The sequence below is a fragment of the Taeniopygia guttata genome, chromosome 2 (assembly GCF_048771995.1).
Source record: "Taeniopygia guttata chromosome 2, bTaeGut7.mat, whole genome shotgun sequence".
Taxonomy (NCBI): Eukaryota; Metazoa; Chordata; class Aves; order Passeriformes; family Estrildidae; genus Taeniopygia; species Taeniopygia guttata.
Window position 1 is genome coordinate 24,176,169 of NC_133026.1, and position 27,515 is coordinate 24,203,683.

At 39.6% G+C, this 27,515-nt stretch overlaps 1 protein-coding gene across 4 annotated transcripts in view; it reads right to left on the reverse strand.

Annotated features, from left to right (window-relative positions):
* Window positions 1-16,658, reverse strand: part of CALCR (calcitonin receptor) — a 150,744-nt gene extending 134,086 nt beyond the window's left edge. For 2 of the 4 annotated variants that reach the window (XM_030264670.4, XM_030264671.4), the window contains exon 1: window positions 16,013-16,658. In XM_030264670.4, the coding sequence (XP_030120530.4) occupies window positions 16,013-16,540 (528 nt within the window). In that variant the 5' untranslated portion in view covers window positions 16,541-16,658. The remainder of the gene's footprint in view (window positions 1-16,012) is intronic. The other 2 variants (XM_072925535.1, XM_072925536.1) reach the window with 2 other exon arrangements.
* Window positions 16,659-27,515: the final 10,857 nt, after the last annotated feature.

The window sequence follows — 27,515 nt, forward strand, 5'->3', positions numbered from 1 at the left end:
GTCAGAGGGGGCACTGCTTTAACTGAATGGATAGTTGGCACCTGATACTGGTGCCCTGTGCCAAACACTAACAGCCTGAAGCATGTGCTTGTTCAAACTACACCTGATGACATCATTCTCATGTAGAACTGTGTGCAAACACTGAAGCAGAGATGGGTTTGTGATAATACAGACTTCCCCAGCTATCATGATCATTATTTCTTAGGAAGAAAAAAGTGAATACATTCCAAAAATGAACAAGATATAACAGAGGCAAATTAAATGCAGATGACAAAATGTCACAATTTCAGGCATCAATTGCTCAAATGTAAATATGATATCCTAATCACCATTATGGAAACAAGTCTTTAATTTAAACCAGAGCCCTCAAGTCAGAAAACACAGAGTGATTTCAGTAGGCGCTGTGAACATGTAGCTCATTGTAAACTCCCTCAGAAACTTGTTCTGAACCAATGAGGAAAAACACTTTCTCCCTCTCTTTCTTCCATTTAGATTCCTAAATTGAGATTTTTTTGAAGCTTGGAAATGCCAAATTTGAGAACCTTGAATAAAAGTTCTCATAACAATATAACTTCTGCATATGCCAATTCTGTGATAATCCATTCAAATTCTGCAGAAAAAAAAAGCGCTTTTTTCCTAACTAATAAAAAAACCAACCAAACAAATAAAAAACCAAACCAAAACAAAAACAAAAATAAAACAAAACAAAAAAAAACCCAACAAAACAAAAACCACAACCTCAACCAACTGATGCCAGCACTGTGTTAAAAGGATGCCACCTACCGGGCACCTCATCAACCTCCAGCAAGAGCTCTGGAGAGGTAGGTGAAGTAGATCTGACTAAACTGAAAAAGACTGCTTTTTAGGGTAGCTCCTTAAAACTGGACTAAGAAAATTCAAAATTAAAACCTCTCAGTGCTCCTTAAGCTTGGGGTTTCCCACAAACTCAGAGGTTTCTTTCTTTTCTTTTAGTTTTCTCATGCCTCTTTTTTTCTCTTGTAGTAGTAGCAGCAGCAATAGCCATATTTCATGAGCATTTATTCTTTTATTTTCCTATTAACTCTTTCCCCCGATGCTTCTATTCCTGATGAGAAGGTTGCATCTTAAAATCTGTTTACCATTATTTCTGTTCTGCATTTTCAAGTAAGAGTTAAGGCTTTAATCTAACAAGTGTGATATACAAGGGGTCACAAACTTGATTTACTTAGTTTTAAAAGGAGTATCAACATGCCTTCTAAAAGTATCCTTCTTTTTGTAACTGGAAGAAGTATTTGGTGCAGTAACTGATATGGTAACAGTATAGATGTGCTTGTCATCCACCAACACACATTTCTTTTTTCTCACCCAAACCAGGGTGTGCCTACTTACCTTGTTCTAACTTCACACTCCTTGGGAGCTCTATGATATTTCATATCTATTTCATTCCTTTGACGTAGCACAGCATATAAACCATACTTTAGGAGTGTATCTCATAGCTACATAAACCTCTAGTTCTACCTAAATAAACAATGTAGATAGATTTCCCTTTTCTGCTCTTGAGAGAAGTCACATCACAAAAGTGAGCTTGTACACTCAAGAAGGTCTTCGTCCTGTCTGTTTGGCAGTGCTTCTTACTTGCTCTTTCTTGCCTTAAAATTTCACTTAGGATGAGGATACTATGGAAAATAGTTTGCTAAATGCTGCTTTAATAAAATTATAAGAAAAAAATTCTAAATTACTGATTTTAAAGAAAACCAAATTCACCTTCTCAAAATTTCCACCCGCGTGCTTTGTCCATACACAAGGATTATCCTGAAATATCAAAGGCAATTAAGAAAGAGGAAACTGCTCAGGAATAATCATGTACAAATTAAGCAAAATGGAGAAAGAGGAAAGGCAGTTTATGACTAGATCTCTCTCTCAAATAGATGTGTGGATATCTGAAGGGGTCTCCAAAAGTATCTCTCTCTTTTTTTTTACTTTTAACTGGGAGCTCTTCATCTATAATCCTATTGCTTTGGGATTCAACAGATTTTGAGGAAGTCAGTGTACCAAACAGGATTTCACCACTGTGATATTCTTCTCTTTATAAACAGACAGGGACACAGGTATGAAAACCTATGAAAATTCTAGAGTTGTCTTAAGTATGGTAAACAAGTATCTTAAGATATTTTACAGGATACCCCATTTTAACTGCTTTGAATAAAAGATCACATCTTGTATTAATTCCTGTCACAGAAAAACCTGCCCCTGACACATTTCAGTCTCTCTGACAGGATGGCAGTTCTTTCAGCTATAGGAGCTACCTCATGCCCTCGCAGCATTTCATTTCTTTTGCAGTGTGTAAAATCTGCTCTTAAAAAAATACTTTAAAAGGAATCCAAGTATGAAGAACAGAGATGTACTTTTTTTATCAGGCTAATGGCAATGACCCTCAGAGAAATGTAAGTTCTTCATGGACTAGGATTAAAGCTAAACACTAACAGACTGGCTGTCAGACTGCCACCTTCTTGAAGACTGATGAGTTTTATTCAGCAGCATTAAGATCACTTTAGCTCTCAACAGTATTTTAAGTATAGCAGCTTTAGCTTCTGGGTTTTTTTTAAGTCTAAAGTACTTAAATTACTGCATTGTTTTCTCTTTCCACCTTTGCTTTTACGAATGGATTATATTTTTACCAAAGACTCTGAGTTCAATTTTGCTAACAGATCTTCAAAAGGAAAACACTTGCCTGTAATGCTTTATGTGTTTGTAAATCACTGGTTTTCCATATGTCATATAAGGTCTCTTCTCTTGGAATTAAATTCATAAAACCAAATTTGTGTAATCAAGTAATAATTAAAGCTTTCCCAGCTTATAAAGGTAACTCCAAAGTTAGAAACCACTTGCATAACCCTTATTTAGCCTTTTTGGGAATAGTTACTACAGTTTCAAATGCAAGTTCTCACACTTCTTTGGCCCTTGGAATCTTTGCTCCTTGGGTTTTTAAGGATGAATAGTGCCCACTTAGACAAAGTGATTCAATACTTTATCACTGGTAGTCAGTGGATCTCATTTATTGTACTACACATAACCTTTAATGGTAAACAGATTTATTAATTTCTCTTGGAAAAATGGCTTTTTCCCTGGCACTCATTTCTGCAGTATAAATGCTTCACTGACAAATAATTAACCTCCAAACTACTGCTGTTTGGTGAGAGATAGCATTATTATGATTCCACAATGTTGCATTGAGGGGTTGTCATTTTTTTCCTTAATCAAAGACTTCTAAAACTTACTACCTACTTTCAGTAGCTCAGCATATCATACACATGAAGAATGAAGAAGCAATATCTAACATTTGGAAGGAAAAACATTTAAAAGGTAGTTGGCAGTGAATTGTGCTTTTCTTAATGTTGCATAAATGTACATCGCTATTGCAATATCCACAGCTCATGCAGCACATCCTGGAGAGATATTTTCCCATGGAATGTTGCCTTTTATTTCAAGGTAAACTGTGCCTATTTTCTAAATTTCCTAGGCCATTTTTTAATTGTACATAAAAGAATTTTCCTCCTTCAGGTTCTTACAGAGATGACATAATTTCTGCTATTTAGCAGATGAATTTCTTACCCTACTCTGAGTTTAATTTCCTTTGGAGAGATCAGTGCTTTCAGCTCTTTTCCATTTTTTCCATTTTTGGATATGCCTGGATGCCTCCTTTCGAGACCACAGTAATTCCCTGAGTCATAGAGCAAAATTGGCTGTAAAGGACCTCTAGAGATAATCTAGTAAGCCCCCTGATCAGAGCAGGGCTAACTTCAAAGCTAGATCTGCTTATTCAGGGTCATATCCAGCCTAGTTTGAATCTCCACAAGGAGGGGAATTCCACATTCTCTGAGCAATCCATTCCAGTGCTCTACTGTTACCACTCATCTGCTTGCTAATGATTTGAATGTGACTGTGATTTCTAAATGTCCCCAGTACCATGTGGTTAACACTATTGGATTTTAGTGGCATTCACTCTGGTAAGAGTGTGAGACATTCTGCTATCCCAAGACCTTTATTCTTCGATATATCATGTGCAAATAATTTACCAGCGATTTTATGAAACACTGCCTTCTGGATAGTGCTGTAAAGCACTAATTAGCTGCTCTCCTTGTCCTATCAGGCTTTCCAGTATCAAACTGTGCATCCAACATAATGAATTTGGTTGTTACAGAGGGCCTGGAAGTGATGACATTTAGCATGAGTGGGTTGTTTTGCTCCTGCATGATTGCATGATTGTTCTTGTGTTGATTTGTTCTTGATTCACTGCCTTAAAGATCTTTAATATCTATGCCTACATGGAATACCCTATAATTTTTCTTCTCTACTGCCATCATCAAGTGCACCCTTTCCCATGCCTTCTTCACTTTTCTAATTAACATCTTTATTGCCAAGGGTTCACAGAGGAAATAGCTATCACAGAGCAGTGCACCTCTAGTACTGCCTTCTAGGTAGATTCTGCAGCAAGAAGTTGACATCCTCTGTTTTCAAACACACTCATAAACCATTACACAGACCTGCCAGGCGAAATATTATTATCATTTTTTTTCCTGCTGATTTATTAAAGAAATATGGATATTGATCTAGTATCGATATCCAACTGTGACGGACAAAAACTCTCTAACAGTTCAAAGTTAGAAAGTGTATGTTTATTCGACGCCGGGCAGCGTGCGGGATAGCTCCCAAATACACACCGTGCCTTCCAAGTGATTACAGAGTCTTTTTATCCATACAAGTATTGAATATACAAAATACAAATGCATATTTATAATTTTGGTACATCCCATTCCCCGCTTCGTATGCTAATCACTCCAAAAGCTATTAAGCATGCGTAGTTTGTCCCTTGAAATGGGTCGGTGGTCCCTTTTATGGGGAGGGGTCCCAAAATGAGGAAGTAAATGAAGTCTTCCTCGTTCTGACCTTTCTACCTTTTCAATGCGGGTATGACAAATGAACTCTTGGTAGAACTCCCATTCCTTGTCTTCAATTGGTTTCAGAACGGAGGAGGCCCACAATTGTCTTATGTTCCTAAAAGCTATTTATCAGTTTCTATATTCTTCATTATAAGCCCAGCTAACCAAACATTGTGCTGACAAGCAATTAATTATTAGTTAACTACTAACTCCTAACTTCATCAAGGCCTACTCATTTATTATTCTTATTTTAATTAACTCTAGTAAGGCTTATTTCTAGCTAAAATCTTAGCTCCTCAAAATCTCTAAATGCCTTAAAGTTTACGTTTCACTGCTTTTAATTTATTTATCAAATTTAATGTATAGCTAACCTTTCTATGCAAAATTCTTTCTGCAGGAGTGCCCATTATAGAGATATCTGGGTGTTTACTTGTATCTTTGGACTTTCATCTGCAGAGAATAAATGTTCTTGTATATTACTAGCTGTGCTGTATGCCACAGATTCCAATTTTCCTAAAGTTAGTCCCAAAACTTGTCCCAAATACTGATGCTCATTTTTATGGCTACTTTTTCCTAATTTATTGGAAAAGATGTATATCTCACCACTATAAATCTCCTTTTCTTTTTTTTTAACATCAACATTTCTGCTGGCTGCTTTCCCCAGCAACATTCTTCAGCTGCACACTTTTCACCTTTGATCTCCTTGGTTTCTTTGCAGTATTTAGCACACATATTCTTAAACAACTGCTTTTCATTTTTCATTTTATGATGCTACCGTGGTCACTGCAACTTGCTGGGTTTGTGGCTCAGGACCATGCTTCTAACATGAACTTTGGTTGCTGCTTCTCTCTGGCACACATTTTATCATCTACATGTCCTCACCAAATGTGCCCTCATCTGATCTGTATCTTTTATTCTCTAGTTATTCTAGTGGTATTCTAGGATGTTCAAGTCTCTTTCACTAACAAACATACTTTTATTTCATTTTTACCTCTCCTCAACAAAAACAGTCTATTTTTAATCAGTTTCAGCTGGTTGATTCACTCACACCAAAGGACTCAGTAGGTCTTCAGCTTTCCTAAGATTTCTTTGCTCAACAGAGAATTTCTCTCTCTGAAACCATATACTTCAAATTGCTCCAACTGCCTATCTACTTTTCCTCTGCCAGCTTCAAAACTTTTGCCTTATAGACAGCTACAAATTTTCTCATCTCTGTATAAATCATATGAGAAGCAGGATCTTCCTCATTCTTTGCCTGAAGTCCAGCAAAAAGAAGATTCCATCAACCAAACCTGTGCATTAAATGAAGCTTTCTTCTTTCAAAAGGTCTACACTTCTAGCCTTTCTCTGTGTGAGTATCAAAAGTTTTCTCCAGTTTCTGTCTGTGAGCTTAGTTTAGATTACTACCATAAAAACTGGTACATAGCTTACAGCCTGCAAGCCCTGCTCACACACTGAATGTGTTGAACTACAGAGCTGCTAAAAGTAATTAACTTCTGTACCCTACCCACTGAACCTGATAGAATAAATCCACTACACCAGTGTTTTAACTACATGTGGTGAAAATGGCTCATGTGAGAGACTAGAGCCTTTAAACACTGACACAAAAGTTCTTCACCAAAACTCTTCACAGTTGTGTGCTGACAGCAGAATTTGAGTGAGGCTCTGGCAGGTCAGGTATGACTGGAGCATTGTCAAGGATAGTGCCTCTTTCTACTCTGAGCTTCTCCATCATGAACTCCTTTCTGTTGTACTCCTGTCTCCTCCCGGACATTAGCTGTTTCTTCTCATCTCTTTCCACTCCCCATTCTTTCAGTACCATTTACAATTCCTTGCCAGACCTAGTTCCTTCCCAGCTTTCTGCCACTGCAGTTTGAATCTCTTTCTCAGGCATTCACTTTCTCCCCTTCGTAATGCTCTCATTTTTCCCAGCTTCATAACTCCAGTATATTTAGTGGGGAAGGGGGGAGGTAATTCTCTCTTTTCCAATACATCTTCATCCTAATGTTCTGATGTCCTGCAAGCTCCTACCCCCATCTAGTCTCTAAATGACTGTTTCTGGAAATGTCAGTTTCTCCCTCAGTATCTAATGTGTTCTACAATCTTGTCCTTCTCAGATGACTTCTGTCCCACACTCCAGACTCTACTGGTCCTCAGTACTAACTCCTAATTCTAGTATTCCTCTTCCATGTGTGAAACCATTTCCATCTTTCTATACTGTTTATACCTCTTTCTGCTCTTTTTTGTACTTTAGGCATGTTCTCTCAGCTCTCTCTTAGTCAGCACAAACTGGCTTATACTACCTCAAAACTGTGACTGCAGTGGGAATCTCTAGAAGATCTGGGCTGTACATGTGTGGGTGTGTTCTTACACAAATGTGGAAGGTTCAGTCTTGACTCAGAAGCCATCTACTGCCAAGTCCATTTTCCACTGCATGCTAGCACAAGGACTTCTCAGGCAAAAAGGGCGACCAGAACTTGTGAACGTAAGCAAGGGAATATATCATGCACCAGAGGAGATCTTCAGAGATTGTGAAAATTAGCTGGCTAAAACTTTCCAAATAAATCCAGGAGTCTGAAGATAGAATTTTTTTTTTTTTTTAATAATAAGTATGCACTGTGAATAAGGCTGTTTTCTCTCCCAATATCTCCTCCAGTCTGTTGCATCCTTGTCCATCCAAACCATGTCTGTTGAGTTCAAGACACTTATTATATTACAGTGAAATTTTAAAAATTAAAATAGTATTTTAATATAATATTTTTTACACATGACTGAAATTTTGATCACTTGGAAAAGTATTTTTATAATGATAGTAAACCCAAGATTTTATTTTTAAAATCCTGTAATTAATTCATATGTTTAATTTTCACTTCTGAAAAAATTGAACTTTTTCAATAGTAAAATTAGTTCTGAATTAAATTCTATACTGAAGTAATTAGCATAACTAACTTTCTTTAAATATTAAACCCGTGTGATTTCTCCATGTGGAATTACACATCAGTTGAAAAAAAAATAGAATTCATCACTTCAAGAAACCTCTCATCAAACATGTTCTTTGATGTTGTATATGATATGTCTGTAGCATTTGATGATTCACATTACAGTAAATAATATACTGGCCATGTGTTGCAAGTTATGTAAATAAGTAGATAAATTATAGGTTTTGATGCTAATAAAGCACTGTCCCAATATTTTGCAAGGGGATGGAGACATTTTCAGGTAATATTTGAGGTTCTTCAGAACTCTTTCTGCATATAGTGCATACATATCTCCTTCTGGCTTAATCACACTAATTTCTCACACACTATAGGCAATTTAAGCCCCACTTCTTTTTCTCCTACTAAAGGGGAGACTGCTAATTTAAATGCAAAGATTTGTGTAATTTCTGTCACTCTGCAGACAACTCAGACAGCTACAACAATGACAAAGTACTGGTGTGGACTTGGCTTATTATTCTGCATTTAAATTTGAACAGCAGATGAAAAAGAGTGATAAATTTATTTGGTGGCTACCTACTGGTTTCTCCAGTGATGACCTCTAATTACATCAGGCTTTTCATTGGATAAACACTCTTCTTCCAAAACATTCCAGATCTGATTGCCAATAAAGTCAGCAGGTATTTAAACACTTTAAATCCACACATGCTTGTTTTCTGTTCAGTGCTGAAATTATTCTAGTCTTTAGGAAGTATTCACTATCAAATACCCTGAGACAATAAAACCAAAAAATGCAAGGAAAAACAGCTGACAAGAAAATACTGGATCTGATTTATCTGTGAGAACATATGGTAACAATGATAGTTATTTATTATTTGATCCTGCTTCAACCCAAAACGTACTTGGCAACATTTGAACACAGAAGAAAACATTGTATTCTAACACAAAATAGCTCAAAGTCTTAGAAGAGTCAGACCCTTCAGCACTCTGTAGTTGTGAAAACGGTCCTGAGAACATTAAAGGAAATCTCCACTCACACCATTTGTTCCCCATCACCGAGTTTTAATCAAGACCAGAGTTTGGAGGACTTGCTAAATTCCAAGCACTACAACTCTGCACAGTAAGGAGCCTGTGATCAGCTGTCTATGGCTTACTCTTTCACTTTCTCGATGTTCTTAAACACCCTGAAGCAAAGCCAAAGATTTACCTGAGATTCTCTAAGCTAGCTTGACTGAACTGCCCTTTGAAATGTAAATTGAATTTCCCCTGCTACAATATAGGTAAATGGAAGACAGTGCTGTCTATTAGTTAATCAGGCATTTTGTAGCATAACTTCCCAGTTTATCTCTGCCACCAAATGCTCAGCTGCATATAGCATTCAAAATACTTCTTCTGAGTTTTCCCTTTCCTCCAAAATGCTTCAGTCTTTAAGTTTTGTGTTATTTGATGCAATTTCTACATCCCATACCCTTCAGTCCAATGTTTCCACCTCTACAGTATCAGCACAGCTGAGGATAATAGTAGTAAACCTACCTTCTCTTTCTGTATTGTTTTGAAGACAAAAGAAAATGAAGATCCCATTAGGAGCTGGATTGCCTGGTGAGAACAAAAGGAGTTCTTATCCAGAGGGATCCAACTTCTAGTCAATGAACACTCATGAGTCATAGACACCTTTTTTTACCAAATCCAAAAAACTTCAGAAAGTTTCTCTAAGCAATCTAAGTGGTGAAGGTGTGAGCATCCTCTCTCTCTCCTGTCCTTAAATATTTAAGGCTGGATGAGATTGCACACAGCATATTTAAGAGTATGAAATGCTCACCCAGTGTAGTGAACTAGTATAGCTAATATGTGTGTCTAGTTTATACAGGAAGAGCAAAGCAAGAGAGAGAACTAGTGATGAAGCACCTGCACAGTGCCTAAGGTAACTAAGACTGCAGAACACAAGCTACAGACTAAGGCTACAGGTCACTAACATTACGTGAACAGAGACCTATATCAAATAAAGCTGGAAAAAAATCACATGGTGATAGGTCTGCTCAAAAGAACACAGCTTTTGCAAAAGAGAGGCATAAATCGATTTTGTACTGAAGGAAGAGTAAAACATGACCAGTTTGGCCCTTAACCATAATGGGGGGTAAATTTAAACAGAAAAATCCTTTTGAGGACTCATGTTGCTTCTTCACAGATCACAAGCCACATGCAGCTTGGCCTTGAACACTTCCAAGTATGCAGCATCCACAACTTCTCTGGGCAACCCATTCTAGTGTCTCACCGCTCCTATCTAAAGTTTTTTCCTGTGATACAATTTAAATCTGCCCTCTTTCAGTTTAAAGCCATTCCCTTTTCTCCTATCACTACATGCCCTTGTAGAATATCACTCTCCAGCCCTCTTGTCGACCCATTTTAAGTACTGGAGGGCTGCTATAAGGTCTCCTGGAGCTTTCTCTTCTCCAGGCTGAACAGCCCCAACTCTCTCAGTCTGTCCTCACAACAGAGGTGTTCCAGCCCTCTGATCAACTTCACATTCCTCCTCCAGAACTGCTCCAAGAGGTTCACATCCTGCTTTGTTGGTGGTCCCAGAGCTGGATGCAGCACTGCAGGTGGGGTCTCACAAGTGCAGAACAGAGTGGGAGAATCACCTCCTTGACCTCACGCTGCTTTCTGCGCAGCCCAGGACACGTCTGACTTTCTGGGCTGCACGAGCACATGGCCAGCTCATGTAGAGCTTCTCTCCAACCTGGTATTCAATGATTCCCTTAAATTGTGATTGCTAGATTTGCTACGATATGCCAGGATAATTGCTCTGGCATACAACACTTGTAGGGAACATCAAGATACAAGTGAAATAAAGCTGAAGAGCTACCTGTGATTTTTCTAAGCAGTTAATACTCATTGCTGAGATCAGCTGGAGGGAAATCAAGACTAAAAAAGAGTCATCCATCTGCATACATCATAGCTTAGATGCTACAGTCACCTGAGCTTTCTGATGTTAGATAATGTCTCAGTGCTGCCTGAGAGAACCAGAAGTGGCTAATTTACTCTATGAAATTATTCAATCTGTGGTTACTTTTCTCTGTCTACCATCAAGATCTAAACAGTGCCATGGATTACAGAAGTTTTTGTTACGTGAGCGCTGAAAAGCAAGCAAATATTTCATTATTAAAAAACCACAAACAGAAAATATAGCTGACCTTTGAGGGGACAATGCCAAATGTTGAGTCTCATTCCAGTCACTAATAAAAGGTAAAAGAGAAGTTTAGTTTGTTTTTCTTTTACAAGAATATCACAGCACAGTCTTAGTCTTCTTTATGAAGCTTTGACATCTTTGTAAAGGCAATACTGTATTTTCAGAGGCATGCAATATATTTAAAAGAGATATTTTTAATTGTCAGCTTAATTCTGAGCAGACAACTCTGAAGACATGGCACAATTCATCTTGACTCAACCTCCAAATATGTCTGTAAACTCACTTGGCATTGCCTGAAGGATATTCAATTTCTAGAACAAATAACCAGAATAAAAATCTTTTTATCTAATTGTTGAGGGGTAGTTAAGCACTTTGTAGACCACCCAGGAAGAGAAAGGCATTTCAAACACCTCCTTTTGACTAATAACAATTTTATTACTCCAGCTTTACCCTGAGGTAATGAGGACATCACAAAATAAACATGTCAAAGCCACCAAAAAGTTTACATCATTTTAATTCTCCTGGAAAAGATGTACCACTATCTTGAATAAAATGCAGTTAAACCATACATTTAAAAATATTGCTTATTTATTTGAATTTATCTAATGTATTATTCATCTAACTCTTGGTAATAGTTAACATTATTCATCAGAAACCACAGGTAAAGTGATTTGGTTCTTATATACACTGCTGGATATGAGCAAGCAAGAAATTATTTGCTGAACACTGTCACATGGAACTGCAACACTGAAATGTGACATATTAAACTGAAATGCATGCCTTTTCAAAAAACACTCCTAAGAATGTGGTGAGAACAGCCAGTCTGCCAAATCAGTATCAGGTCTTCTATATTAAAAATTATAAAAAAAGCCAGGGTTCAGATGCCACACTATGTCAGCTTTCCTGAACCCCACATGACAACTTTGGAAAAAGGAGTGTAGCCAGCATGTTGAGGTGCAGCAGATAAGGTGCACTTACATTAACTGCATTTTTCAGTTGGTTTTGTGTACAATATTGACAGGTAAGAAAATGAGTACTGCACCATCCGTCCAGCCCCTGGACCCAGGAGTCTTCCTCCACACGTTTCCTCAGTCTCTAGTACACAGGTTAATCTGATCCTTGTAGAAAGCCACCTTTCAGGACTACACTTCAGCCTGTAACTTGCTAAATCCAGTTCTAGTTCTCCTATCTACCTAATGATTCTAATTCTGAAGGCATTTTGGGACCCATGGAAAAACACACAGCAGCATACCTCTGATGTGCTTGATATGTACTTGTGTTCCCAGTGCTATTCCCTACCAACTATGACCAATGACTACACTGTCTTCTTATGGCTGAACACCCAGATTTCTTGTACTTCCTTGGTTAAGTGGTAAATCTTTGCATACATCCAGAACAGCACAAAGAGTCAAAAGGAGCTGCCAGAGGGCAGCTACCACCCCCAGGTCCTTCCCATGCTCCTTAACTGAGAGTCACCTCAAAAACATGGGGCCAGCTGAACAGCTCACAGCCTCTCTGGTAAGGCAAGGCCATATCCTTGGTTTGTTCAAAAGATGCCCCGAAGAAAGATTCCTGTGGTAGCTGTGGATACCAGCTTGATTAAAAAGGTGTCCATCTGAAGTGGCTGTAACTACACTTAGCAGGAAACTCGGATTTTCCAGTTGTAACTTCCAGGTGACTATCAAGCCCAACATTGTTAGCAGTGCTGCTTCTTAACCGAGACATGGACAATTCCCTCTGCTATTGTTGTCTTATATTAGTTCTCCATGTGAGCAATTCAGTGTGGCTCTTCATTTAAGTTACTTTGAAATTCACTCCATTGAAGTGACTAAAAGCAATGTCAAATGGAAAGAGGCTATAAGAGCAAAAACCAATACAATGTGTAATTATATGCTGTTCTGTGGAAGTCCAATGTTACTAAATATAGAGATTAATACTGAAGAAAATAAGATCTGTGGGAAATAACATACAACCTTAAGGTATTGGTCATTCATTTCTGAGTACCTTTATCAAAAAATCAATTAATCTTTTAAGAATTTAATCTTCTTAAAAGGTACACAGTCTACTGTTGTTACATAGAGAGTGTTCATGTTTCAGACCGAGATCATCATCTGGCCTTTGGCTAGATGTCTTAGATCTTCTTGGCTATTTACAGTGCAAATTTTTCAAGAGAGTGAATTTAATTCTGTGTGTGTAGTTCTAGGTAGGGAGCTGACTGGATGCCTCTCTAACACAAACAATGGTTGAAAGTGCTCAGCACGTAACAGGACTGCTCCTGAAAGGCCCAGGTAAGATCTGTGCTGGCATTAATATGAGTTTCAATACTGACAAATGACAGCAGTTAGGACCCAGAAACACATTACCAGAAATAAAACAAAACTGAGTTTACCAGCTTAGTAATACATAGAACCAACTATAACTTTCAAAACTGAATTTCATTTGCTAGTATAACTTTCAGTCAAGTATAGCTCAATTATATAGTTGCTTATTTTCCCAAAACTTCTATTTGCGTGCATTAAAAAACAAACAAAGATAGAAAGTCTTTTTTCCTATCTAATAGATTTTTCAGGAACTTTGAGACATGATATGCTCTCTCTTCCTCCATTTTCACTTATACAAAACTAGTAGGAATTACTGACAGATATGCTTGTCACACCACTATTATTATGTAACAGGACTTGCATGTAGCTTCTTATAGGTCTACAGATACAGATTTAAAATTAACTGGTTAGGTTTTAAACATCCCATTTTATCTCGAACTATAAGAGAGCTGGAATAAAAATAATTCATCAAACCCTCTATAGAACATTGTTTCCACTGTTAATGAAAATTCTCAACTTTTTCAGATACTTTTCAAAATCACTCAGCTGTAGACATGCAAAGAAAAAATTTGCTAAACTAGATTCTGTCAGTTTATGAAGCTAATCATTGTAGACATATTCATTACTATTTCATTTAGATTTTTAGAAAAGATGCTTCTGTTCATTCATCTCTCAACAAAGCTTAGGAACTGCACAAAACTGAACTGTAACATGGCTCAATTGTTTGCTGAGATTTTTATAGTAGCTCAAATATTTAGCAGTTTACTTGTAAACTTCTTTGCCATAAACAGAATAATCAGAAAATATTATTAGCTGCTTGAATACCTTGGTTAAAATATGGCGCATATGCAAACTGCAATCCAACTTTTTTATGAAAAAGTGATTAAGTCTGATGAAACATAAAAACTGGAGTGTAAGTCAAATCTGAACTGCCTATTCCTCTTGAAAGAACAATACAGTTTATTCCATATAGCTTTTTGAAACAACTATTAAGAGCTGTGTGGCTCTTATCCATGATTCTAAAGCAGTAACATGTAGAGATGTTTGAAGTGCCATCACTAGCCATATTTAAACTTTGCCACTTGAATTACTAAGTAAATTTGTCTGGCACTCACTATAAATGATAATGAAGACGTACAGTGAAACCCACACTTTGGAGGGGTTAATTGGGATTTTGCCATTTATCTTAACAGGACCAACATCTACCCAAGAGTTATAAAGTTTGCATACTCTAATACATAGCAGTAGATACAGAAAGACAGTATTTTAGTTCATTCAGAACTATTTCATGTCAGCTAGCATATGACAGCTATAGTAAGCATCAGAGTGGTAGCTTAGCAAAAGTTGCCTACCGGCAAAGTTATCATATGTCTGAAGAAATTACACTGAAGTATTAGCTTTCCTGTATTTAATTTATCTACTTGAAAATTATGCCTAGGATTCTAAGAGGTGAATTAAATTCTCTCTTCAGCTCAACACCACCTGCAGTTTGAGCTGTTGGCAGCAAAGAAATGTCATCCTGGTCAGCCCTGATACCCTCAGCCCTAAAACAGCATAAGGACCCTTTCACTGACCAAACACAGGGGTTCCCCCCACAGTGTCATCCTTCAACCACTGAGGGGGAAAAGGAGCAGAAGCAAGACCTTAATTTCACTCAGTGCCTATGAAAAAGCAAAGGCATTATATTGTAATGCCTTGTTTAATTCATTCTAAACTCCCTCTAATCAGACTACTTAACTCTAAAGTGCACAGTCCTGAGAAGAATATCACACACTGCATTACCCTTAAGAAGTTCAAGGGTTACCAATGTAAAAGCTTGTCAGGAAGATATAATCTGTTAGATATCGACAATATTGACTTTGAGAGGTCTGAGGATACACATCTTGCTATTTACTCTTTTTATGAATGATTTTTTCATTCATCATTTCAGCTACAATTGCCACTCTGTAACTAAAATAAACCAGAAGTTTTTTCTTTCCTTTGAAAATTGTCAACTACATTAACCTTGTCAAAAAAAAACCCTACAAGAATGAAATCAATATAGCAATTTAAAGACAAAATTGGCAGGCACTATATTGTACTTGGACACATTCAGTAAATAGCCTCATACATCAATCTACTGTCATCAATGGCAATATTCTGAAACCTACTAATGTTGTTTATTACATCTGTGGTGCGAAACGCCAAAGTACAGATATCGGTCCAGCAGAAGAAAAATAACACGGAGATAATATCTGACGTGCCCGAGAAGCACGAACTAGTGACTCAGGTGTCATTTAAACGCGCTGCACTTCCAGCGCGGAGAGCGGCTGCTCTATAGGCGGTACGCTGCCGGCAGTGACTTGCTCCCCAGCGCGAAGCCGCAGCGGAAACTCCGGGATCCACCGTGCCCCGTCCCCGCGCTGCGCCCCGACCGCCAGCTCCGGGCAGCGGCGCCCGGCCGGCCCTCGCCCCTTCCCACGGGGTGCCCCGCACACGCTGCCCAGCGGCTCGGAGCTCCTACAACCCGCTCCCTCTTCCACCTAAATTTTGGGTGCAGTGCCAGCCAGAGACTGTGTTCCCCCCGGTACCCCGCTCCCGCCTGCCCCGCGGCCGCTGTCCCGGGGGCGGCGGGTGGGAAGGGCAGGCGGCGAAGTTGCCAGGACTTACGGTGGCAGCGCTACCGACGCTGGCGCGGCACCTCTCCCGGCCTCCCGTCACCTCGGGCCACCTCCGCGGCGGCTCCGTGCCCGCACCGGAGCAGCCCGGCCACCCCTTCACTCCTCGAAGGGGCGCATGGCGCTGCCCGCTCCCCGACACCCGCCCGGTGGGTCTCCGCGTCCCGGAGGGGGCGGACAGGCACTGGCCAGGGTCGAGCCCCTCCGGCGGGGCTGCGCCTCGGGAAGCATCTGCCTCCTCTCTCCCGCGACGCGCCCACTCCCCGCTCCACCCCGGGCGCGGCGGGGCTTCGCGCCGACGTCGGTGCGGGGCGGCCGGAGCCCGCCCGGCGGCGGCGGCAGCGCCTCCCCCGCCCCCGCCTCCCGCGGCTCCGGCGCCGCTGCCGCCGGGGCGGCCGTGCCGGGGGCGGCGGAGCGGGGCCGTGCGGCGGTCTCCACACAGCGCCCGAGGAACGGGGGTCCTGTTGCGCGGGGCCGAGAGACGCCCGCCCAGGGGCAGGGACGCGTCCCCCGTGCCCATCGTCCCCGCGGGGGAGGCGGGGTCGGCAGCCCGGCCGATTGCCCTTTGTACCGGAGGTCCCTTCCGTGCGGGGCCGGGAGTTCCCGGTCCGACATCGGCCGGGCTCTATCCGCAGCGAGGGTGCATCGCTCCGCAGGAGCTCGGACCCTGCGATGTCAGAGGCTCGGCCGGCGACCTCGCCTCCTCCTCCTCCTCCTCCTCCTCCTCTTGGAGGAGAAGATCTTCAGATCCAAGCCAGCGTTGAGCTTCTATCGCGGGCATCTTTTGGAAAGGAAAGCCTGGGGAGCATAGGGCGTGGAGTGTGGGACCCCTGCGATCCGGCACCTGGGCGGGTGGGGCGCTGCCCCCGCAGCGGATCCAGGGTTGCTGGGGCCCCTGGGCGCCCCGGGGATGTTGTCCCGCGTGCTCCCGTCTGCCCCGTCTCCTCTGATGCTCTTCCAGCTTGTACGAACCATCTACCTACCGTCCACCAAGCTGGGGAGGATGAGCAAGAGGTGGTCGCAGCATTCATCCGACGGCAGATTCATCTAAATTCCTGTTTCTGCTCCAGAAGTCATGTAAACGTTTTAAACTAACTAACTCTTAGAAGAGGCCGTGAAAGACCTGGTTCCAAGCGCCTCTGGGCACCTCTGGTCTCCTCAGAAAAGCAGACCCAGCTACACGGGCATCCAGGGGCCATTAAGCCACCGGCCCCCCGCCTCTCGGAAGAGCGTCGAGTGGTGGTGCATGAAGTGGTGCAGGGGAGGACTTTGCTATGACTGTTGCAAGCTGCCCAAGATTTAAATATCCAGAGAGCCACAGTGAGGGTGGGAGCCGAGCGAACGCACGGTGATTCACCTCAGCGCTCCTGCCGAGCCTGCCAGCGCGGATAGCAGGTAGTGGGGTGTCTTCCCAGCAGGTGGAGTCAGGAGGCAAACAAACTTGCTCAAAAGGTACCGCCACCCGGCTGAGGACAGCTTTTTTTATTTCGTTTTTCTGTGTGAAGGGTGTTGCTGCCATCAAATAAAGTGAACCCTGGCTTTAAAGTCGCCTGGCTTACTTCTGAATGGAAAGTTAGCACCTGCTGAAGCGGTTCTCAGGTGTTTTTCTTCCAGCTGCCACTTTCTCTTACAGACTACAGCCAAATATTACAGCTTGCCTTTCTTACAGAAACCTGCATGCAAAAGCAGCTGGCTGCCTTTTTGCGGCTCAAGCCATTCTGAGAAGGGTGGGAGGGACAGGAACAAGGGAGATTAGTGCTCAGAAGGAGGTGCTGGGCTTAGCATGCACCAAGGTCCAAGAAAAAGGAACTTTTTGCTACTTTTCCCAGCAGCTGATAAAAGAGTTCCTCCAGATAATACCATTGAAGAAAATTTGTCCTCCTTCCCATCGGGGTGGGAGGGCAACCATAATAAGAATTGAGAGACTCAAAGAATACTGATGTAAATTGTTATCCCTTTAGGATTTAAACTTTCACTGTTGGTTTTATCCTTTTATCTTTTTATCTCCTGTGGAGAAAAGAGAAACAGTGGAAGCCAAAGAGAAACAGTGGAAGCTGCTTTTATGAGTTCCCATAGTGCCACAATTCACTCTTCACAGCATTCTCTGGTAGGAGAAGTCACATCAGGGGATGTTCTCATTAGCTGCACTAGGTCTGGCACCACGGAGCAGCACCCCTATGGACTCATGGCAGTCGTGTCCCTCTCATGCCACAGCTGCCCCGCGGTGGGCTTGGGTGAGTCACAGCTCTAAATGCTTCAGATGTTTGTGGAAGAGGAGCTGCTCAGAAGCAAAACCTTATGCTGAAGCCTAGGGAAAGTGGGAGGCTGCCCCTTCCTGACACTGCAGCAGTAAATTGAAAGAGGTAAAATAGAGAGCCAATTTCTCCCAAGGTTTTAGGGGTTTTTTTATGCTACCCAGCTAATACTGTTCATTCTATAATTGGAATGCATCACATTTTCACTGATGGGTTTTATATTTATTTCAAAACTGATTGCATGTTGCTCTGTTTTCTTAGTGAATAGTATTCATCTGCTTAAGTATAAATCTGTCATCCCATAATCTGGAAATAGCTTTCCTAAGGTCTGGGTGGTTTTTTAATGAATTCCTATTTTGTTAACCATTACCTTGACACAGAAGCAGCACTTTCTCATTTGTTCTGCTTTAAGCAATTCCTCTGTGCCCCATGGGACTGCAAGTATGAGTACTTACTTCTTAGAATGTGTGTGAAATACTGATCCCATCCATAAATAACTACTGGAAATTATTAATTGTACCTCAATGGTTTTATTTCCACTTGTGCTCAGGAGTCATTACAACACTGAATTCTGCAGAGAAGAGGCTGAGCTAGTGTTTTATTTTGTGATATTATAGTTTTGCTTTGTATGTGAAAAGTGAAGAAAGTCCAAACCTTCCAAAATTTCAGTGATTTTTTTTTTTTTTTGTTATGAGGGAAAATATTTTTCCACAGAGTATGTAAATTTTGCAGTTGTGTAATTTGTCTCATTTGCACCATCTTTTATTCTGTACATTTTTTTTTTTTTTTTTGCATTTAATGGTTCTAGAAGTAAGGATGCCACTTGCGACAGGCACTCTACTAATTTTCTTGGTCAGGTGAAGAATTTGAAAGAAAAATTCCCAGCTGGACCTATGAATTGTAGAGATATTTCCAAAATCTTTTGCAGATGCCTGCATTGCAAGCTGTTTGGAGACAGGTTATTTCCTGACATAATTTATATATCTTTTTTGCTTGGCATGGTGTACCCCATAGGAATTATCCAGAGCACAGTATTATCAAAGAAGAGGTTGCTCAGATTTGGTTTGTTTGAAGCATGGGAGGTGTGAGCATTGAGCTGTCTACAGAAGGCATGCTGTATCTTTTGATAAAATGATTGTAAATAATGCATTTGAGTGAGGTCTATATTCACAGCTTGGATAAAATACTGGAATTTGCAAAACACAGCATTTAAATAAAAAAGGTAATACATTCACCCTAATCCAGTTCAGGGTCAAAAGAATGGGACTTTGCCATTAGCTTTAGCATAAGTTATGTCAGTCCCTATAAGGACTACATAGGAATATTTAATTATTTACATACAACTTGGTAATCTTCACTCCTGGAAGGGATCTGACTGAAAACTCTGAGAATAGTTACAGCACTATCAGCAGCAATGCAGGCTTCCAAAGCCTGCCTGCTGGAAAACACATCAGCTCTGTGAGGGGGAAATTAATGGAGTGATTATTAGCTGCCATTCAGACCAAGCATCCCTAATGAGATAATTTTTCTTTTCATTTTTGGAAAAAGAGATCACTCCAGAACTAGGGGTTTGCAAAGTGACAGGTAAACATATTTAAGAAGCTACTGCCAGTTGCAGAAGTCCATTCCCAACATGAAAGGAAACATCAGGAGAACTACAGAAATGCTCAAGAGGATGGAAAACATGCAAACAGTTTAGACTAAGATTATTTAAAGAATAGAACAGTGTTTTATTTCTAATCCCAGAAACTATCAAATTATTCAAGAACTGTCTTTTTAAAGCAGCTCTTTTCAAAATTAATGGTTGTTTGATTCTTTTTTTGTTAGCTTTGTTTTGTAGAAACCTGAAAAATCAGGACTTGTGTATTTATCCAAAATCAGGCAACTCATTAGAATAATGTAGAAATTATTTTAATGTCACAATAGATTTATTTAAATCAATTGCTTAATGCACAATAACCTCAGTAACTTTCTTGATGTACAAAAAAGGCATGGGTAATTACATTTGCCTCTTTGCTTAAATTTATATTTTTAATTTATATTATGTCATTTAATCTCCCTGAGTTGATTCTTCAGTTCACAACTCCGGATGTTCTAAGAGGATCTCCAAAACATTTTGAAGTGAAGGAAAAAAAAACTCCTGACATATGCCTCTAGAAGATCATTTGTTGGGTTTTTGTGGGGTTTTTGTGTTTTTTAAAGAACAATCCATTTAGTCAGTAATTCGGAGACACAAAAGCAAAGAAATAGAAAATGAAAAATACAAAAAAATTTACTTGTATCTAAGTTTCCAAAGAATAAACAAAAATGAATAGAGACATTCCAGTTAGTATTTATGCCACATTCAATTTTCTCTAGAAGAGGCTATTTTAATTTAGCAATACTTGTTTTCATTAGTACAGCACTCAGTAATAATCCATATTGGTAGCAGAAACACAGTGGGCTTTGCTTGCACTGTGTAGAGGAGGGAAAGGAAAAGCAAACAAGATAATGAAAATCTAGGGAATGTTTCTAAAGAGTGGGCATCTGATTCCCTCAGAATGAGCAAGTATTTTCTATCTTCACTTGGAATCCAACACCCCAGGCTTCATTAAGCCAGTGTGTAGCTGTACACGATGCTAGAGAGAATCTCAGCCAAGCATCAAAAAGAAAAACTGTTCAGGAGAATTAAATGTACTGGCAGTTACAAGAAATGTCCTCTCTAGTGCTTGTATAGTATATAAATCATAAAATATTCTAGATTACACAAAATTTCACTGGAAACTATTTAAGATCCTTATGAGATGTCTACAAACCACCAGCAGGCATATTTAATAAATCATACATACTTATGAAGTCCCATCAATATAAGTTTCCCCTTAATGAAAAAGTGTATTTAAAACAAGACATTTCACATTATTTGAAGTTCAAGGTACTGTAATAATCTATTAAAACTCAAGACTGAACTATGTATTTTCATACTGATTAAATTATCTATCTTTGCAAGAGTGGCCTGGGGTCTGTGTTTCATTAAGGCTTTGCTTAACCCCTCAGTATATGTTTTAAATTAGACTAAAGCAGTGCTAAAAGGTAATACTGGTTTTGTGAAACAGGTGAATTTTGGTTCAAATCCTGACTCTGCTAGACAGAAATTCATATTTCTGACTAGCATTGTATTTTAAAAAACTCTTATTGTCTGAAAGATATAACTGTAATAGACACATAACTGATTAAACCACAGCTCTTGACAGTAAATGTAGGCTTAATCATTCTCATTATCATCATTTGTTTGTCACTCAGTTTGACATGTGTAAAATTAGGTTTTGGCCCTCCAAACAAATTGGTGTTGTGTTGGGTGTGAAAGTTCTCTCACAGCACCATAATGAGTGACTGACATAGAGTTCCTTGAGTGGGGAGATGTTTTCAGGGTGGAGGTGTTAACTGTAGTCTCTAGAGGGAGGCAATGCTGTCTCCCACCCACGGAATGCCTGCCAGAGCCTTGGGATCACACATCCATGCATAGACTTGAGGGGCTTTACACATGATTGGTCATGATGACATATAGCACAGGGAAGCTGGACAATGTTTAACTCCCTTTATGGCTGGTTATCAGGATCACAAAGATACATTAGAGAAGAAACCTAATTTATTTTTTCTGAGCATTTTAAGTAAAGATGATATTGGCAGAATTCATTGGAAATGGGTAACCACCTTTATGCGATATTTAGGACAGCAGGTGAGGAGGAAAAACTTCAGATTTCTCCAGATACATCTGATTTCCCCTATAGTCTTCTCCTTTACTCTGAAGCCTGTAAGGAATCTGCAGGGTAGGGATTAATTTTCAGCATTTCATCCAGCATTATAATTATAACCCATGTGAGTCTAGAGGGCTTGATTAGCATGAGAACATCAACTACTACTTTTATAGTTAAACTTACTGTACGGAATGGGGAGCATAATTATGAGTAGATTTCTAAATATACAGCACTTATTAAAGAAAGTAGGATGAGAATGTTTGCATCTCAAAGGACTTAAATTTAGGTTCTGATGACAAAACAAGTAAGTGATTGCATGCAGTTGGGGACAAACACTAGCCTGGAATAGAGATCTAGCAGGAAAGCACTACAGAGACAAAATTCATGCTTATCATGTTGATTTACAAGACAAATTCACCTTCTCACTTCCAGTGTTATTCTCCTCTCACTTCTCTTCACACATGCACACAACTGACATATTTATTCCAGTATGGTTAGTAATCGAAAATCTGACACTGTCTTTCCTGTAACAGCTGCCCATTTAAATCTCACCAACCAAACTTCTAATACAAACTAAGTGCAGTTATTGAGGATCAGATGCTCAGAGAGAGCTGCAAACCACAGAACACAAGTCTTGAGGGAAATGTCTGAGCATTAAAATGTTGCTTACCTTCGTCTGAACCTAATGATTCACTCTGTAGAGCAGAGGCACAGATGGCTGTGCATCTGAGGTCTCCCTTAGCTCACCTCCTCTCCTCCTGACACTTAAGTGAAATCACATGAAGAGCTCCTAGATCAGTCCTGTGTTTCTGAAGGAGCACTGTAAGGCTGGTGCTTCTTCAGTCATTTGAAACAGATACAGAGACAGGGATAAGAGGTGACTGGCTCTAGATAGTCCAGACATTTAAATGTAACGAGATCTCCCAGAGGAATCTCATTTTGTCTGCCACTTTTTTTTTTTCTCTATTTCTATTCTTGATATATTTTATGGCTTTGAGGTACAATCCTCTCCTTAGTTCTTTATCATCATGAAGCCTTTGGAGGCAGTCATGTCTAAAATGCTCCTCTGTGTTTTGTTTTTAAACACTCTGCTATTTCAAAGAGAAAAATAAATCCTAGGAAGAGAGGAGATGCAGGAGTTATCACCTTCATAAGTCCAAACCCGTCATTTTAGTTATTGCTGAATATCAAAAAGCAAGAATGTTAGAACTTTTCAATCAGAGGACTGTCAATGCATTTCAGTCCTGTTTGTGTTTTGGATCTTGTCTGTAGAACAGATTTAGAAAAAGATTTAGAGGTTTCTTTCAGATGACAGTGAAAAATCTGAATTTTGCACATAAATAACAAATGTCTCAGACAATAAATTGCAATTCCTGTATGTTGTGGTTTTAACATTTTTTTATGCTGAACCTTTCTTATACTGTTACTTTTTGCTGCCAGTTGGCAGCAATATGGCATAGTTTTTCATACTGTTATGTTCTGAGTTTTCTATACTGTTATGTTCTGAGTTGTGCTTCACCTCACAGGGGCTTAACAAGGTCCTTCTTTTCTAATTCTTCATAGCCTGATTTTTGTCACTTACAGAATGTGAAAATAATTCAAATTCAGTCAGGAAATATATCCGGGACTCACCTCTTTCCACACTACTCAAGCATACACATGTATAAAATTGCATCTTTATTCTTTAGTGATATTGATCCATTTGTTGTCCAGTGGAATGATCCCCTCTGAACTGTGAGAACAAGTTAAATGTTATCTGAATACTCAAAGAAGGCTGTAAATCACAGAAAATAATTTGAGAGAGATGTGCTTAGAATTTCTGGTTCCAGTTTGAGCACATGGTGTGAATTCAACAATTATAATTTCCATACACCATTTCTAAAAAGGGTGAATTCTAAGGATATCATTATGGGTGTGGTGGGACAAGTTTGACTGCAAGTTAATCTTAGGCAAATCCTAATCTTTTGTGAGGCTGGCATAATTTTTCTCAATGTAGCATAACTGAACTCTGTTTGCAAGGAGAGTTTTCCATAGTGATTTCTTGAATTTTGTTGTGACATGGAACCTGGCTCACCACATGTCTCTATGAGCATGACGATGAGTTGGAGACTGAGGGTCAGTAACTTTTAAAACATAGGTAAAGTGTTTAACACTTATATTCTTTCCATAAATATTAAGTCATAGTCAAAACTAAAACCTTTTTGGGTTTCATTCTTCTAGCAGCGATTCTATTTACTGCAAGTGCATGAGATCATGTGTATATGAGTTGTATATTTCAGATGACACAATTCTTGTTAAAGATCTAGGACATTCATTTAAAGGTGTTCCCAATCTCTTCCAAGGAAAGTCAGGATATAACGCTCTTCTTCTCAGAGTAACTTCAGTCACACATCACAGTGTCATATATATAATTTAATAACAAGCACATAATGTCCAGTGGGCTGAACTTGTTTCTGCAAGTTCATTTTACTTTCTAGTATGAAATGCTTATGAGATATTCTTTCAGCTGTTTAAGATTTAACAAACCATTTTCCTGTGAAATAGAGAAGGAATCTGCTCTTTTTGATACATGTTTTCATTGATGGTTTTTTGCTATATGGTTTGATTTTTTTTTCAGCATGAGGTTGAGAATGCAAAAATATTTGAAAGACAGGGCTAAAGATTTTGTTTATTTGTCTGTTTCTTTTTTGCAGCTATTATTAAGCTGCTAGAGATCTTTGTGCTCAGAGAAAAACCATTATATCAAGATGAATTTTCTTACTGTAGAATGCATTTAGTTCAGAAAATAAAGCAATCCAAATAGTGAAGGTTTGTTTAGTGGAACCATCTCTGAAGTCTCTTGGAAGGGACTCTTTCCTCTGAGTTTACAACATTCAGGTTGGGAGACTGTCTTTTGTATCAGCAGCTATTACAAGAAGGATGTATAGCATTAGCCTCATGAGGCAAATGAAAAATGTCTAACTGGTGTTAGACTTTCAACTCAGTGGAAGTTGACAGTGATGCTTTCACTGGCATAACTACTAGATAACTTCTGTAAAACTGGGTCCAAGTACCCTACTGAATATTTGCTCAAGAACTCAGCTCCCAGTGCTCTTTTGTATCTGTAGAGAAGAGTGAAGAGAGACAAGCAGAAGTGCTGAGCAGAGTTTTACTATGCTTTTGTGTATATTATGCTGTTTGTAGGAAACTGATGACAAAATTGGTTGGATTTTTTTTTTTGAGACTGAAATATATCTTACCAGCTAGTTTCTGAGTGTTCTAACTGCACACATGTTGTACTATCTAGTTATCTAGATAACTAAAAAAATAGTTGTAACAAAGAATTATACTGAAGTTGAAAAATTCATAATTTGTGAGGAATATGAGTACTAGATGAAGATCCAAGCAAAATACTACTTTGAGAAGGAAGACTGGGGAGGAGAGAAATCTCTTCCTACTTGTCACCATTTTTTCTGCTACATAACTTTGAGATGAAATCAAAATCTTTTTTTGTGGTAGTTTCTAAGAGACAGGATGATGTGCGATGCTGCATTGGCCCCATCATGCAGGAAAGTTCATCTCATGTAACTCTTGTGCTAAATACTTACTTCTAGGTTTAGATACACTGATTTCTTCAAGAGTCATTTAGGCCATGCAAAAGCCAAGACAATTCTCTCCATTACAAAAGCACATTAAGCTATGTGGCAAAAAAGGTTTAGAAATTGTCCCAGACATCTGTATTTTCCTGAAAGATAGTTAAAGGCTGTTTCATGCTGAGGAGAGTGAATATGATGGCTCCCTGTTTATCTTCTCATCTGCTTTCATGTCCTAATCTGGATGTGATAGAAGGGAACTTGCATGAGTTGTGTTCCGGAAGATTAAAAGTCCTTTTCTGATTCTACTTCTGGTATTTCTGTGGTAGATTTTGGTGTGCCTTTAAAATAAGAGTTTATTTTCTTCCAATTTGGCACTCATAGGTTGAAAACCCATCACCTTTCTTTTTTTTTTTTTTTTTTTTTTCTTTTCACCAAATATGTCTCTAGAATCTCTTTGTCATTGTATTTGAATTTAATTGTCTTCCTGCACTTTTTTCTCCCCTACTCTCCTTTGGAGCTAATTGAGATAGATAGATAGATAGATAGATAGATAGATAGATAGATAGATAGATAGATAGATAGATAGATAGAAACAGCATACTACCAATGAGTAAGAGGAGCTCTTGGGAAAGTTAAGAATTAAGTAAGAGAAGATTATTTTTTTCACAACTTAAGTTTTTATTTTCCTACATGAAGATGATTTGTGATTGCTGACCCACAACTACTCAGTGTGTCCTGTCATGGGCAGTTAGTATGGAAACCACTAGGGAGAGCACAGCCAAATGAACGAGAGCCCAGGAAATGCTTCAGCCAGCCTGTATTTGCCTCTAGAGGTCTCCCAACTCTTCTTACTTTTGAAAGCCCAAAGGAATGCATTTGTCACCTCTGTCAGCTGCCTTCAGCATGTGGCCTCTCTCCCTCTGGCCATCCCATCATGCCCTTCCCCTCAAAATTAGCTGTGTAACATTTGTGGTTTGTGGTTCACAAATACAATTATTTCTTGTTGCTACTTAGCATTACTGTACCCTGTGAACTGACCGCAGCACAGCTCAGGCAGAAAGATTTGTTGCTATTTTGAGGAAAAATACTGGGAAATGCAGACAGTTTATGTCATAATAAAATCTGGTGACTATAAATGAGCATTTAATTAGTGTACTCCATGAAAACATTTCCCAGCAAAGTGTATGCAAAACTGAGTGGCATTAAAATATCTTTGCGGTACTTGTCAGCAGAAAAATGGAATCCCCACAAAAATGATAATGCTCTTGCTCCACTGCTTGTAGCATCTCAGAAAGTGTCAGCTGGAAAAGCATCTCTGCCATACTTTCTTCCTTGGGGCTGATGGCTGGCTGACTGTCCCAGCTTGCAAATGGAATTCAGGAGTTATTTGGTAGGGGTTACTCATCCTGCTTCATATTGTTGTTTCACTTAGGTGTGACTTCCAAGTGTTTTTGTCTAATTTGCATCAGTGATAAGACAGATTCACTCATGGAATCAGTCCAGTAAACACTTTCCTGTTAGCATGATCCAGGAGCAGACTGAAGCAGAGCAGGGTGGCGTATCATACCACCCATTTCAATGTGAATTTAGACCTATTTTCACCCTCTGTGGGAGAAGAACACGGCTGCATTCAGAATGCCAGCAGGAACTCAGCAGGAGCTGCTGCTCTCACACACAGGACAGAGGCAATCAGGTGCTTCCTGCAGGTGCTGTGGAGCTGCTTGGTTTGGATTGCTTCCTCTCACACCAGCAGGATGCTTTTGGTCCTGTCCTGAGCAAAGGAAGTGGGTGCTGGCTCACAGCCAGCAGCCTGGCAGCAGCAAATATTTCTCATGCCCCTTGTCCCTGGGAATGGAGGATTTCTGCTCACTCTCACATTTTAAACACCAAAAGTAAAAGATTAAAATGGCCAGCCTAATTTAAACAAAGGA